This window comes from Canis lupus, chromosome 12 (genome assembly GCF_011100685.1).
Source record: "Canis lupus familiaris isolate Mischka breed German Shepherd chromosome 12, alternate assembly UU_Cfam_GSD_1.0, whole genome shotgun sequence".
Classification (NCBI taxonomy): Eukaryota; Metazoa; Chordata; class Mammalia; order Carnivora; family Canidae; genus Canis; species Canis lupus.
This window is the reverse complement of record NC_049233.1, coordinates 11,410,159-11,423,104: the sequence shown is the minus strand read 5'-3', so window position 1 is coordinate 11,423,104 and position 12,946 is coordinate 11,410,159. Positions and strand designations below refer to the sequence as shown.

Here is a 12,946-nt window from a genome sequence, read left to right as displayed (position 1 = left end):
TGAACAAATAAACTGGAAAATGTACCTTGTAGGAAAATAACCTCAGAATACTCTTAAATTTGTACAATTTGGCACCCGCCTTCATTTCTGGTCTCATTTTATTCCATGTTCAAGGATCTTCAACTGTGCTGGCTTTGTTTCCTGGATAGGAACTTTATTTCAGCACTTCTCAAGTGCTGGTCCCTTTAAATGAAATTTCCTTCATATGCCCACATAAAGGTGCCTTCCCTACAGAATTTCTATCTGCACTTTGGGAAAAGATCAGCTCTCTCTATTCTCTCTCAAAACAACCAAATTCTTGTTTTCATTATAATTTTAATGAACCAGTTCTATGAGTCTTTCTCATTATTTTAAGTTCCATGAGGGCAAGGACTGCATCTTTTTTTTGTTTTTGTTCACCATTGTATTCCCAAAGCTTAGAATTGTGCCCAATAAATCATAGATGCTCAATACATTTTTGTTAAATAAATTAAATATGCATTTTAATTACTGAATAGCACAAAAATATAGTGATGTCTCCCTGAGGAACTAGTAAAACTTAGTACAAGATGATCCATAATCATTGTGATTCTATTGCCTTAGCTACCCTCTCCCTTATTGGGTAGGTGGTGGGGGCGGGCAGCTTCCTAAAATGTGAGATTCTATATAATATGCTGTTTCTAATGGATAAATTTGTTAAACCAATCAGCTTAATTTTTAACTCACCAGTTCAAAACCTCAGGGAAGTAGTATTAGAACATACAGATTAAGTTTAAATGACTTTTTTGTCTCTAGATTACATACTGAAGGCTATGTTCTAGCATGGTCAAAAGTGTCTCAAGTCCCAACACCCGTTAATAAAATATTATTCTATTCAGGAATATATAGATCTTCATTTTCTATTATTTTAAGACTTTAATTTTTGTCAATGACAAACAAGAAATTCTTCTAAGTCTTTTAGTACTTACAAGTGAAGGGACCGTGAATATCTGAACCGAGAGGTCTGCGATTGAAAACTCTCTGTCGTGGTCATCTGTCACATAATCACTCTGCAAACGCTCATAGTTCTATTAAGAAGGCAAAAAAAGGCAAGGAGTGCCAGCTATCAGTTACAAAGAAAAGGCAAGCACTACTCACCAGAGTAGGTGCGGTGAAGAACTGGACAGACAGAGCAGTCACGGACACTGCTCGCTCGTGATCATCCTCCATAAAATCTCTCTGCAACTGCTGGTAATTCTAAACAACAAGGGGGAGATTCACCTCTAATCCACAATGACCAAATGTTTTAAGGATCATAATGAAAAGTCAGTGCTGGAGGAGTCAACAACATAACACTGCTATGAGAATGGTAACTGAAATGACTTCTACCAATTAAATTTTGTATGAATATTGATTTGCTATACAACCTTCTTGAGCACCATGGCAATTTCTGAGCTCAAATAGGAGTAACAGCTTCTAAAATCCTGGGATGTTCTTATAGGGCTAAACCACAGCAGCTTTACATGGTCTCTGATGAAACCGGACTTTTATTTCTTATAGGTGTATATCAGAATCACCTGATGTTTGGTGCATCTGCTTCATTGAGAACGGGACACAAATATATATATATTTTATATATTTTTTGAAAGAGTCCCCCATATGATCCTTATATGCTTCCTAATTAAGAACTTCTAGTTCAGGTGAATAAAAAAAATAAGCACATATTACAAGAAGGGAGAAAAGAACATAATTCAACAATATCAACAACCAAGATTTCAAGATTCTTAAATCACATCCATATATACATGTCACTTCAGCTAAGACTATCTTTTCCTTATATACATTTTAATGGGAATAATACCATAATTCACAATGGCACAGGTTTAAATTCTTCATTTATCATTTCATATTATATAGATTTCACAGCTGGATATCTGTATTATTATGGCAGGTGACGAAAAGAAAAGTCTTACTGCTGGAATTTTACTTTATTGATAAAAGATAAAAAGATCATCTACTGAAGTTTCTTAGAATTTAAAATCAATACAGTGACATAATACTATTAGTTGCTAATATTATAAAGCCTGGATATAATAATGGATTATATTTATTCTGAATATAACCTATTTTGTTAAAAAATATAAAACTGAGAGACTACCTACCTTTGCAAATCGAATAGCAAACAACTTCTTATATTTCAAATCCATAAGTAGACTGCTCATAAACAACTGATGATACACACTCCTAGCACCTTTTACAAACAGAGCAGATGTAAAATAAGGATGTATCAACAAGCCAAAAATTACATTTCCAAAGTTTTTATACTCTCAATTGTATTTTAAGTCTCAAGAGCAGAACTCTACAATTGCAATCTGCTTCTTAAAAATTCAGTTTTTCTAAAAAAAGTTTTCTAACAACAACAAAAAAAGAAGTTTATTTAATTTGAGTTACGGACTCTAAAATCTGTTTTTGTTTTTTCCGAAGAGTAAGACTAATGTGCTAATTGTAAAAACTATATTTATTAAATACCTCTCCAAATGGGGGGAAAAAATGCCTTTTCCAATTACCTAAAAGTGGTTAAAAGATTACCTTTCCACAATTTGGAATCATTAAGCATCAATCTATCCACTAGAGAAGAGTTTTCGCCATCTGGCCCTTCTTGTAAACCAACTTGACATAAAATTCGGCGAAGCCCATCTTAAAACAGGAAGAAAAGTAGTCATGAAATAGGAACTTCAAGTATTAAAATAAAATGACATTTTAATAGAAATGTTCCAACAAATCTATAGTTTTACATGTTTACTAATGGTCAAATTTACTCAGAAAAAGTAAACATATTAACTATTTTATTAACATTTTCACAAAAAGAAAAATTCTAAATCTTGCATTATATACTAACACTTATTCCAGAATACCAAAATATAAGCCTATCAGAAAGGCAATGACCTCTTATGTTATAAAGAATTTAAGTACATATGCTAAATAAACCACATTATAATAAAATTGTTACATCCCATGATAACTGAAGGCAGGCATAATAACTGTGCTACCATTAAAAAAAAAGAACGCATGGCCTCTATACTATAATATAGACCAGTCCATTTATCAGTGTTATGCAAAATGTTCCCACTCGTTTAGCAAACGTTCCCTGTAAACCTCTGTGTGGCTACTATGTGAAATGTCCTGGAAGACAAATTCCTACATCTTCTAAATGCTGAACATAAAAAATGTTCTTCAAATATTAACAAACGCATTAGCATAACCAAAACTTTAATACCTTTTTGTTTCATACATTAAAACTAAAATCACTCTTTTTAGTCTTTTATAAGCACGCAAAATAATCAGACAAAAATAGAGCAATTTTAAAACTATAAAAGCCACCAAACAGGAATTGTTTACAAGGCTAAAGAGAAATACTTATCTAAGTATTAATTAAGAGACAAGGTTTTTTTTTTTTTTTAAGATTTTATTTATTCATTAATGAGAGACACAGAGAGAGAGGCAGAGACATAGGAAGAGGAAGGAGAAGCAGGCTCCATGCAAAGACTCATTGAGTGCGGGACTCAATCCCGGGACTCCGGGATCATACCATGAGCCAAAGGCAGACGCTCAACCGCTAAGCCACCCAGGCATCCCAAGACAAGGTCTTTAAATAATTAGTGATAAATGTCTCAAAAATATTTTTGGCAGAAAATTGCTTCCAGGATACTATTCATTACTACTGTAGAAGAGAACTTGGTGCACAAGATATATCCAATGGAAAACACTAAAACTAAGAAGATAGGAGGGTAAGAAAAATAATTGGAGAGACATTTAAAAAGCAAGCAAACAGTCTCCTAAATTTCCAAAACTCCACATTTTTTTCAATTGTCCGTTCACAATGTGGCAATGCTCTCTTAATATAAATATTTTAGAAGTTCTCTTTATAATAAACACCAGAATGTCATTTATCCAAGCCACCTCTCTTGCTTTCTAAAGAAAGTATGACAGATAGCTTAATCTATTCCTAATTTTCTCTGTAGTGTTATATTTTATACACCACACTTGTATTTCTGGCATTAGCCATGTGATTCTTTGTTCTGTTACCACATTAAAAAGATTGTCTAATTTGTGGAATATGGAAAGACATAAATACCAAATACAAATCCAGAACTTCAAATTTGCAAGTTTAGAGTTACAAATTATTGGTAACCAAAAGTTGGAGGAGTCAAAACAAAGGTATCAACATTAGTGTTGTATCTTTAAAACTGCTAATCATTTAGCAAGCTGGAAAATACAGTAGTATTTTCCAGCTTGCTCAGTGGAACAGAGTTCCACGGAATGCTGTTTTATTTTCATTTTATTTTTTTAAAGATTTCATTCATTTCAGAAAAAAAGAAAAGAGAGCACTAGAGAGACAGAGCAAGCATGAGTGGTGGAGGGCAAGGGAAAGGGAGAAGCAGGCTCTCCACTGAGGAGGGAACCTGATGCAGGGCTTGATTCCAGGACCCGGGATCATGACCTGAGCCAAAGGCAGATGCTTAACCAACTGAGCCACCCAGGGCCCCCAGAATGCTGTTTTTTTTTTTTTTTTAAATTTAAGTCTGTGAGATTTATATTTCATTAGCATATTAAAGTCATTTGCCATTGTTCCATCTAATATTTCCTGCATTTATTTGAACACAGAATCCTTTGTATGCATATAAAAAATCTTGTGGATCAGGGCACCTGGGTAGCTCAGTCACTTTGGCTCAGGTTGCGATCCTAGGGTCCTGGTATTGAGTCCCGCACTGGGCTCCTCGTGGGGAGCCGGCCTCTCCCTCTGCCTATGTCTCTGCCTCTTTCATGAATAAATAAATAAAATCTTTAAAAAAATAATCCTGTGGATCAAAATTTTAGAAAACATGGGTTTGTCTGTACAATAAAGATATTGTGAGATGGTATTTTAAAATGTGAAATTAAAGTAAGAAATTATTTCACCTGATATTGTTTCCAAAATAGTTTTTTGGACCTACCTGAATATCCAATAACATTTCCCAGCCAAGATAAAAGTTTCAAACCAAAATTCTGATGTGCGACAATAGACGAATGCATAACTTGAACTTTGAGTGGCTTTGTCTGTCTACTGGTATTTCTCTTAAAAAGAAATGGCAGAATGAAAAAACAATCTTAAAAAGGCTATCTTATAGAAAAAAGCTAATATTTTTACCTAATGTAACTACACTCTCTTCATTACAGGATAATTTTTTTTTTCATGTATAAGAAAAATACCACTTGGTTTGCCTTACTCAGATCCTAATTTGCTAGAAAGAATCTTACAAAAAAGGTAAGGTATAGCTTACGAGTAACTTGAATCTTTGGTCCTATATTTGAAAATCTGCCCTACCAACTAGAAATTATTTAAATGCTTGCATTTGTTTTAGGTCTTTAACTTCTTAAGTGCAATCAAACATTTATTTAAGTAATATGCTTCACTGCACAGAAATGTAATCAATACTCAAAAAAAAACCCTTTGTATAATAAACTATAATTTTCAATGTAATCATTTTTAAGTGTACAGTTCAGGAGTGTTAAGTACATCCACACTGTAGTGTGACCAATCTCCAGAACTCTTTTCATCTTATAAAACTCAAGCTCTATACCCATTTATCCTTTTTTTTTTTTTTTGGTAACTGGCTTATTTCTCTTAGCATATGTCCTCAAGGTTCATCTACGCTGTAGCATGCATTAAAATTTTCTTCCTTTTTAAGGCTGAATGATATTCTATTGTATGTACATATATTTTTAATTTATCCATTCACCCATCAATAAACATTTGAGTTGCTCCTGTCTTTTGTCTATTATGAATAATGCTGCTATGAATATAGGTATACAAATATCTCTGAGACCATTTTCAATTCTTTTGTGCATTTATATAGCCACAAGAAAAACTGTTGGATCATATGGTAATTCTTCTTAATTTTTAGAGGAACTACATTACAGTTTTCCATAGTGGCTGTACCATTTTACATTCCCACCAGCAGTATGCACAAGGGTTGCAATTTCTCCATATCCTTGCCAACACTTGTGATGCTGTTATGGTTTTCCTTTGTTTATAATAGCCATCCAAGTGGGTATCAGGTGGTATCTCATCATGGTTTTTATTTGCATTTTCCTAATAATTAGTAACATTGAGCATGTTTTCATGTGCTTATTGGTAATTTATATACCTTCTTTGAAGAAATGTCTACTTAAGTCTTTCACAATTTTTAATTTTTATTCCCCCTTCTCATTTTTTGTTTGGATCATCTTTTTACCCCCAACTTCATCCCATTCCCATAACCCACATTAACACAGTACATCTTTGCATATTTTCTCTCTATATATATTATATATGTATACATTTATAAAGATTTTTATTTCATTTACAAAAATGGGATACTATACATACTCTTGTGCATCTTTGCGTTAACCGATTTTTTTGGGTTAATGACTCATAATATTCTGTGGTGTGGATTTATTCAAACATCCTCTAGAGAAGGGCACTCATATTCCCTTTGTTTTCGTCTTCTGTGACTACAAAAAAAGCAGCACTGAACATCTTTGTACACACACTTGCTAGTGCTTACATTTCTATGGGATATATTCTTAGGAAAGGTATAACTTTAATAATAGATGCTACTAAATTATTTCCCCAAATGCTGTAGCAATTTAGTTTTATACAAGTATTCCTATTTTCTGCATCACTGCCAGTAAGGTATTTCATCACTTTAATTTCTCCATCCTGATGAGTATGAAATCTCCCTATCATTTTACCGATTACTAATGAGTGAGTCTTTATGTACACTGACCATGTAGATTTTTCCTGATTCCTAGGTTTTTTCCTGATGATTGCCTTTCCATATCCTATGTCCATTTTTCTATTTAGTTGTTTGTTCCCTACTTGATAATCTATGAGGATTCTGTTTATCGTAAATATTAAATGTCCATTTCTATGTTAGAAATAATTTTGCTAAATCTACTATTTGTCTCTGGGCTTTTTTTATGGAATATTTTGCTATGCTAACTTTTTATGTAGCCAAAAAATACATTTCTTTTTTAACTCCTGGGGTTCTAGTATTGGTTAAGAAGCTCTCCTCCTCCCTTAGAATATACCTATAATTTTCTATTTTTTCCTTCTAACTTGTATCTATTTCTGGACTTCCTTTTCTATTTTATGAATACATAAATGCCACAAAAGATTATAAATTACTCTTTTTAAAAAAAACGAAAAATTGAAATGATACTAAACATAAGAAGTTATAAAGCAACCAATATAAGAAAAAAATACTCCTTTACTCAGATTCATCTATTGCAAATCTTTTATCCCAACTGCTTTATCATTCCAACTTATTTTTCTCTCTCCACACAGATACATATACATGCACTTAAAAATAGCACTGAGGGTAAGTTATATGCACCATGCATCATTCCTCCTAATTCCTTAATACTTCAGTCTGCATTTCCTAAAACTGGAAATATTCTTTTACTCAACTACAGTATAGTTTCTGGTGCATTATTGAGTATGTCCAGATATAAAGAAATAATTTTTTAAATAAGACATAAAATATACAAATCATAAAAAAAGATATTTTGGGAAACGATATTTGCAACAAAAGACTACAATTCAGTTTACATAAAGAACCACTAACAAGAGTAAGAAAAAGAAAACCCCCCAAAATCGGTAAAGGGTATGAATAGGAAATTCACAGAAAACATAAATAAATATGAATAAGATACTCAAAATTAAGACAATGCAAATTTAATTGATGAGATGCCATTTAAACACATGAAACGGGCAAAAATTTAAAAATCTGACAACATACAGTTTTGACGAATGGGAACTCTATACACCACTAGTGGGCATGTATACATTAATGGCACCATTTTGGAGACTAACTCAGCAAAATCTAGTAAAGATGAAAATGCTCATATCCTGACAACTCATAAATTTCATTTCTTGGTATATACCCTAAAGAAACTTTTGCATCTATGCAACAAGGAGACAAAACAATGTCCACAGCAAGACAAAAAAAATATTATTATCCTAATTGTCCATCAGCAGGAGAACGGAAAAATTTTGGTAAAGTTATCAATGGAATACTTCACAGGTACATGCATCAACACACATAAACCTGGTACCAACAGTGAAATGAAAAGTTGCAGTATAATATATCCAGTATGGATCTGGTTAAGGTTTAGAGGCCTCCAAATCCATATATATAATGTTGACAGATTTAATAAATGGAAACATAAAGGCACGCACAAGAATGAACAAAAGAATTAGTAAAAGTAGTTATCTCTAGGATAGGAGAAAAGAGAATAGGATAAAGGAGGAATAATACAGTTTCTTCTATACTATTTTATTATGTAAAAGAAGTATGAAGAAAACATATAATGTGAACATATGGGCATTTGCTGTTATCTCTATTTTTATCTGCATATTTAAAATATTTAACAAAAAGCACATTTACATAAAGTGCATTTACATAGAATAATTTATAATAATTCTTACTTTGTAAAATAAATATAAATGTGAGGGATAGTTTTCTTTTAGAGAAATAATACACTAAATACTATTAGTATATGCAGCATACCTTTGCTATAAGTTACCAAGAAATAACTTCCCTTGAATTCTAATTATGGTGCCAAAGGCCAGTTTAATTCCTAAAAAGTAACATGATACCCTATCAAAAACAAAACAAAAATTAAACACCTTCTAAGATGTCTCTGATAGAGAAACAGGAAAGCAGAAAATCTGTATCTCATGGAAACATTCATTTTCTATATTAATCTTACACAGCTTGAACAAACTAAATAGAGCAATAATGTAATATTTAAGAAACGTATTATTAAACATGATTTTTGTTGATATTGGCTTAACATTCATGAAGGCAGAAAAAATCTGTTCATAACTGCCAAAATATGCAACTAGTTTCAAACTAATAAAAAAATAATAATTTAGGCTTGTTTTTAAATTACTTACCACAATTACTGATTTTGCTTGTTCACAATACTGGAAATCTCCATATCGAACAGACCTACGTCCCTGGTAAATGAAGATATTTTAAATTAACATGTAAAAATATTATATTCAGTATTAATAACTTTTCACCCAGTAAACAAATAAACATCTGAGCATATAACAACTCTGGTCAATTTTAATATTTAAAACATTCATTCTATTAAATGATAAAAAATAAAATATTTTCCTTCAAAATCATCCTAACATTTTTAAGCCATTAATAAGTATATTTCCTTAGACAACATAACAACATAACATTTATTCTTCTAGGTTGCTATAATTTCTACCTTCATAACTGAATATTTCTTATTTATTTATTTTTTTATTGGTGTTCAATTTACCAACATACAGAATAACCCCCAGTGCCCGTCACCCAATCACTCCCACCCCCCGCCCTCCTCCCCTTCTACCACCCCTAGTTCGTTTCCCAGAGTTAGCAGTCTTTACATTATGTCTCCCTTTCTGATATTTCCCACACATTTCTTCTCCCTTCCCTTATATTCCCTTTCACTATTATTTATATTCCCCACATGAATGAGAACATATGTTTGTCCTTCTCCGACTGACTTACTTCACTCAGCATAATACCCTCCAGTTCCATCCACGTTGAAGCAAATGGTGGGTATTTGTCATCTCTAATAGCTGAGTAATATTCCATTGTATACATAAACCACATCTTCTTTATCCACTCATCTTTCGATGGACACCAAGGCTCCTTCCACAGTTTGGCTATTGTGGCCATTGCTGCTATAAACATCGGGGTGCAGGTGTCCCGGCGTTTCATTGCATCTGTATCTTTGGGGTAAATCCCCAACAGTGCAACTGCTGGGTCGTAGGGCAGGTCTATTTTGAACTCTTTGAGGAACCTCCACACAGTTTTCCAGAGTGGCTGCACCAGTTCACATTCCCACCAACAGTGTAAGAGGGTTCCCTTTTCTCCGCATCCTCTCCAACATTTGTTGTTTCCTGCCTTGTTAATTTGCCCCATTCTCACTGGTGTGAGGTGGTATCTCATTGTGGTTTTGATTTGTATTTCCCTGATGGCAAGTGATGCAGAGCGTTTTCTCATATGCATGTTTGCCACGTCTATGTCTTCCTCTGTGAGATTTCTGTTCATGTCTTTTGCCCATTTCATGATTGGATTGTTTGTTTCTTTGCTGTTGAGTTTAATAAGTTCTTTATAGATCTTGGAAACTAGCCCTTTATCTGATATGTCATTTGCAAATATCTTCTCCCATTCTGTAGGTGGTCTTTTAGTTTTGTTGACTGTATCCTTTGCTGTGCAAAAGCTTCTTATCTTGATGAAGTCCCAATAGTTCATTTTTGCTTTTGTTTCTTTTGCCTTCGTGGATGTATCTTGCAAGAAGTTACTGTGGCCAAGTTCAAAAAGGGTTGCCTGTGTTCTCCTGTAGGATTTTGATAGAATCTTGTCTCACATTTAGATCTTTCATCCATTTTGAGTTTATCTTTGTGTATGGTGAAAGAGAGTGGTCTAGTTTCATTCTTCTGCATGTGGATGTCCAATTTTCCCAGCACCATTTATTGAAGAGACTGTCTTTCTTCCAATGGATAGTCTTTCCTCCTTTATCGAATATTAGTTGACCATAAAGTTCAGGGTCCACTTCTGGGTTCTCTATTCTGTTCCATTGATCTGTGTGTCTATTTTTGTGCCAGTACCACACTGTCTTGATGACCACAGCTTTGTAGTACAACCTGAAATCTGGCATTGTGATGCCCCCAGATACGGTTTTCTTTTTTAAAATTCCCCTGGCTATTCGGGGTCTTTTCTGATTCCACACAAATCTTAAAATAATTTGTTCTAACTCTCTGAAGAAAGTCCATGGTATTTTGATAGGGATTGCATTAAACGTGTATATTGCCCTGGGTAACATTGACATTTTAACAATATTAATTCTGCCAATCCATGAGCATGGAATATTTTTCCGTCTCTTTGTGTCTTCCTCAATTTCTTTCAGAAGTGTTCTATAGTTTTTAGGGTATAGATCCTTTACCTCTTTGGTGAGGTTTATTCCTAGGTATCTTATGCTTTTGGGTGCAATTGTAAATGGGATTGACTCCTTAATTTCTCTTTCTTCAGTCTCATTGTTAGTGTATAGAAATACCACTGATTTCTGGGCATTGATTTTGTATCCTGCCATGCTACCGAATTGCTGTATGAGTTCTAGCAATCTTGGGGTGGAGACTTTTGGGTTTTCTATGTAGAGTATCATGTCATCGGCAAAGAGGGAGAGTTTGACATCTTCTTTGCCAATTTGAATGCCTTTAATGTCTTTTTGTTGTCTGACTGCTGAGGCTAGGACTTCCAGTACTATGTTGAATAGCAGTAGTTAGAGTGGACATCCCTGTCTTGTTCCTGATCTTAGGGGAAAGGCTCCCAGTGCTTCCCCATTGAGAATGATATTTGCTGTGGGCTTTTCGTAGATGGCTTTTAAGATGTTGAGGAATGTTCCCCCTATCCCTACACTCTGAAGAGTTTTGATCAGAAATGGATGCTGTATTTTGTCAAATGCTTTCTCTGCATCTAATGAGAGGATCATATGGTTCTTGGTTTTTCTCTTGCTGATATGATGAATCACACTGATTGTTTTACGGGTGTTGAACCAGTCTTGTGTCCCGGGGATAAATCCTACTTGGTCATGGTGAATAATTTTCTTAATGTACTGTTGGATCCTATTGGCCAGTATCTTGTTGAGAATTTTTGCATCCATGTTCATCAGGGATATTGGTCTGTAATTCTCCTTTTTGGTGGGGTCTTTGTCTGGTTTTGGAATTAAGGTGATGCTGGCCTCATAGAACGGATTTGGAAGTACTCCATCTCTTTCTATCTTTCTAAACAGCTTTAGGAGAATAGGTATGGTTTCTTCTTTAAACGTTTGATAAAATTCTCCTGGGAAGCCATCTGGCCCTGGACTCTTGTGTCTTGGGAGGTTTTTGATGACTGCTTCAATTTCCTCCCTGGTTATTGGCCTGTTAAGGTTTTCTATTTCTTCCTGTTCCAGTTTTGGTAGTTTGTGGCTTTCCAGGAATGTGTCCATTTCTTCTAGACTGCCTAATTTATTGGCGTATAGCTGTTCATAATATGTTTTTAAAATCGTTTGTATTTCCTTGGTGTTGGTAGTGATCTCTCCTTTCTCATTCATGATTTTATTAATTTGAGTCTTCTCTCTCTTCTTTTTAATAAGGATGGCTAATGGTTTATCTATCTTATTAATTCTTTCAAAGAACCAACTCCTGGTTCTGTTGATCTGTTCCACAGTTCTTCTGGTCTCGATTTCGTTGAGTTCTGCTCGAATCTTTATTAACTCTCTTCTTCTCCTGGGTGTAGGATCTATTTGCTGTTTTTTCTCTAGCTCCTTTATGTGTAAGGTTAGCTTCTGTATTTGAGTTCTTTCCATGAATATTTCTAATCATTGAGTAGAATGAGAGCAACTGTATCTACATTTCCTGCTAAACTTTCTATCTGACAACAGCTTACATTACGTTCCAAAATGTATTTGGATCAATATGCAAGTGAAAAAAAAAACAAAAACAAAACCTATTCAGTTTTCCCAGAATAACTTACCTGTAATAAAAGGTTCAAATTTATTATGTGACATCAATATAATGAAATCACTTACATCTCGATCTACTGTAGTTGCAAAGCCAATGGCTTCTTTTTGTGTACAGTTAACAGCTTTCTGAAGGGTATAAATAACTTGTTCATAAGTATGCACCTCATCATTAAACAGCATGCAATAGTAGGTATCACTCTTCTCTCTGTAGGATAAAACATTAATTATGTATTTTCTAATTGCATATTCTCTAGCTCCAGGCTGAAGTAAGAGCATACTTGATTCTAGTTCTAGGGAATGTGCTAGGTACTGGGCATATATCTGTGATCTCCATGCTCTATAACACTACCATCTGATGGGGAAGATATATACTAGACATATAATTCTAAATGAA

The 12,946-nt window shown here is 33.9% G+C and overlaps 1 protein-coding gene across 6 annotated transcripts in view; it reads right to left on the bottom strand.

The window, feature by feature from the left end:
- Nucleotides 1-12,946, bottom strand: part of UBR2 (ubiquitin protein ligase E3 component n-recognin 2) — a 130,018-nt gene that overhangs the window by 61,771 nt on the left and 55,301 nt on the right. For 4 of the 6 annotated variants that reach the window (XM_038554091.1, XM_038554088.1, XM_038554089.1 and 1 more), the window contains 6 exons: nt 12,619-12,757; nt 8,942-9,004; nt 4,953-5,073; nt 2,548-2,655; nt 2,121-2,209; nt 948-1,046 (listed from right to left, as the gene is read on the bottom strand). In XM_038554091.1, the coding sequence (XP_038410019.1) occupies nt 948-1,046; nt 2,121-2,209; nt 2,548-2,655; nt 4,953-5,073; nt 8,942-9,004; nt 12,619-12,757 (619 nt within the window). Of the gene's footprint in view, nt 1-947; nt 1,047-1,116; nt 1,216-2,120; nt 2,210-2,547; nt 2,656-4,952; nt 5,074-6,367; nt 6,493-8,941; nt 9,005-12,618; nt 12,758-12,946 lie in introns of those variants that run through there. The other 2 variants (XM_038554087.1, XM_038554090.1) reach the window with 2 other exon arrangements.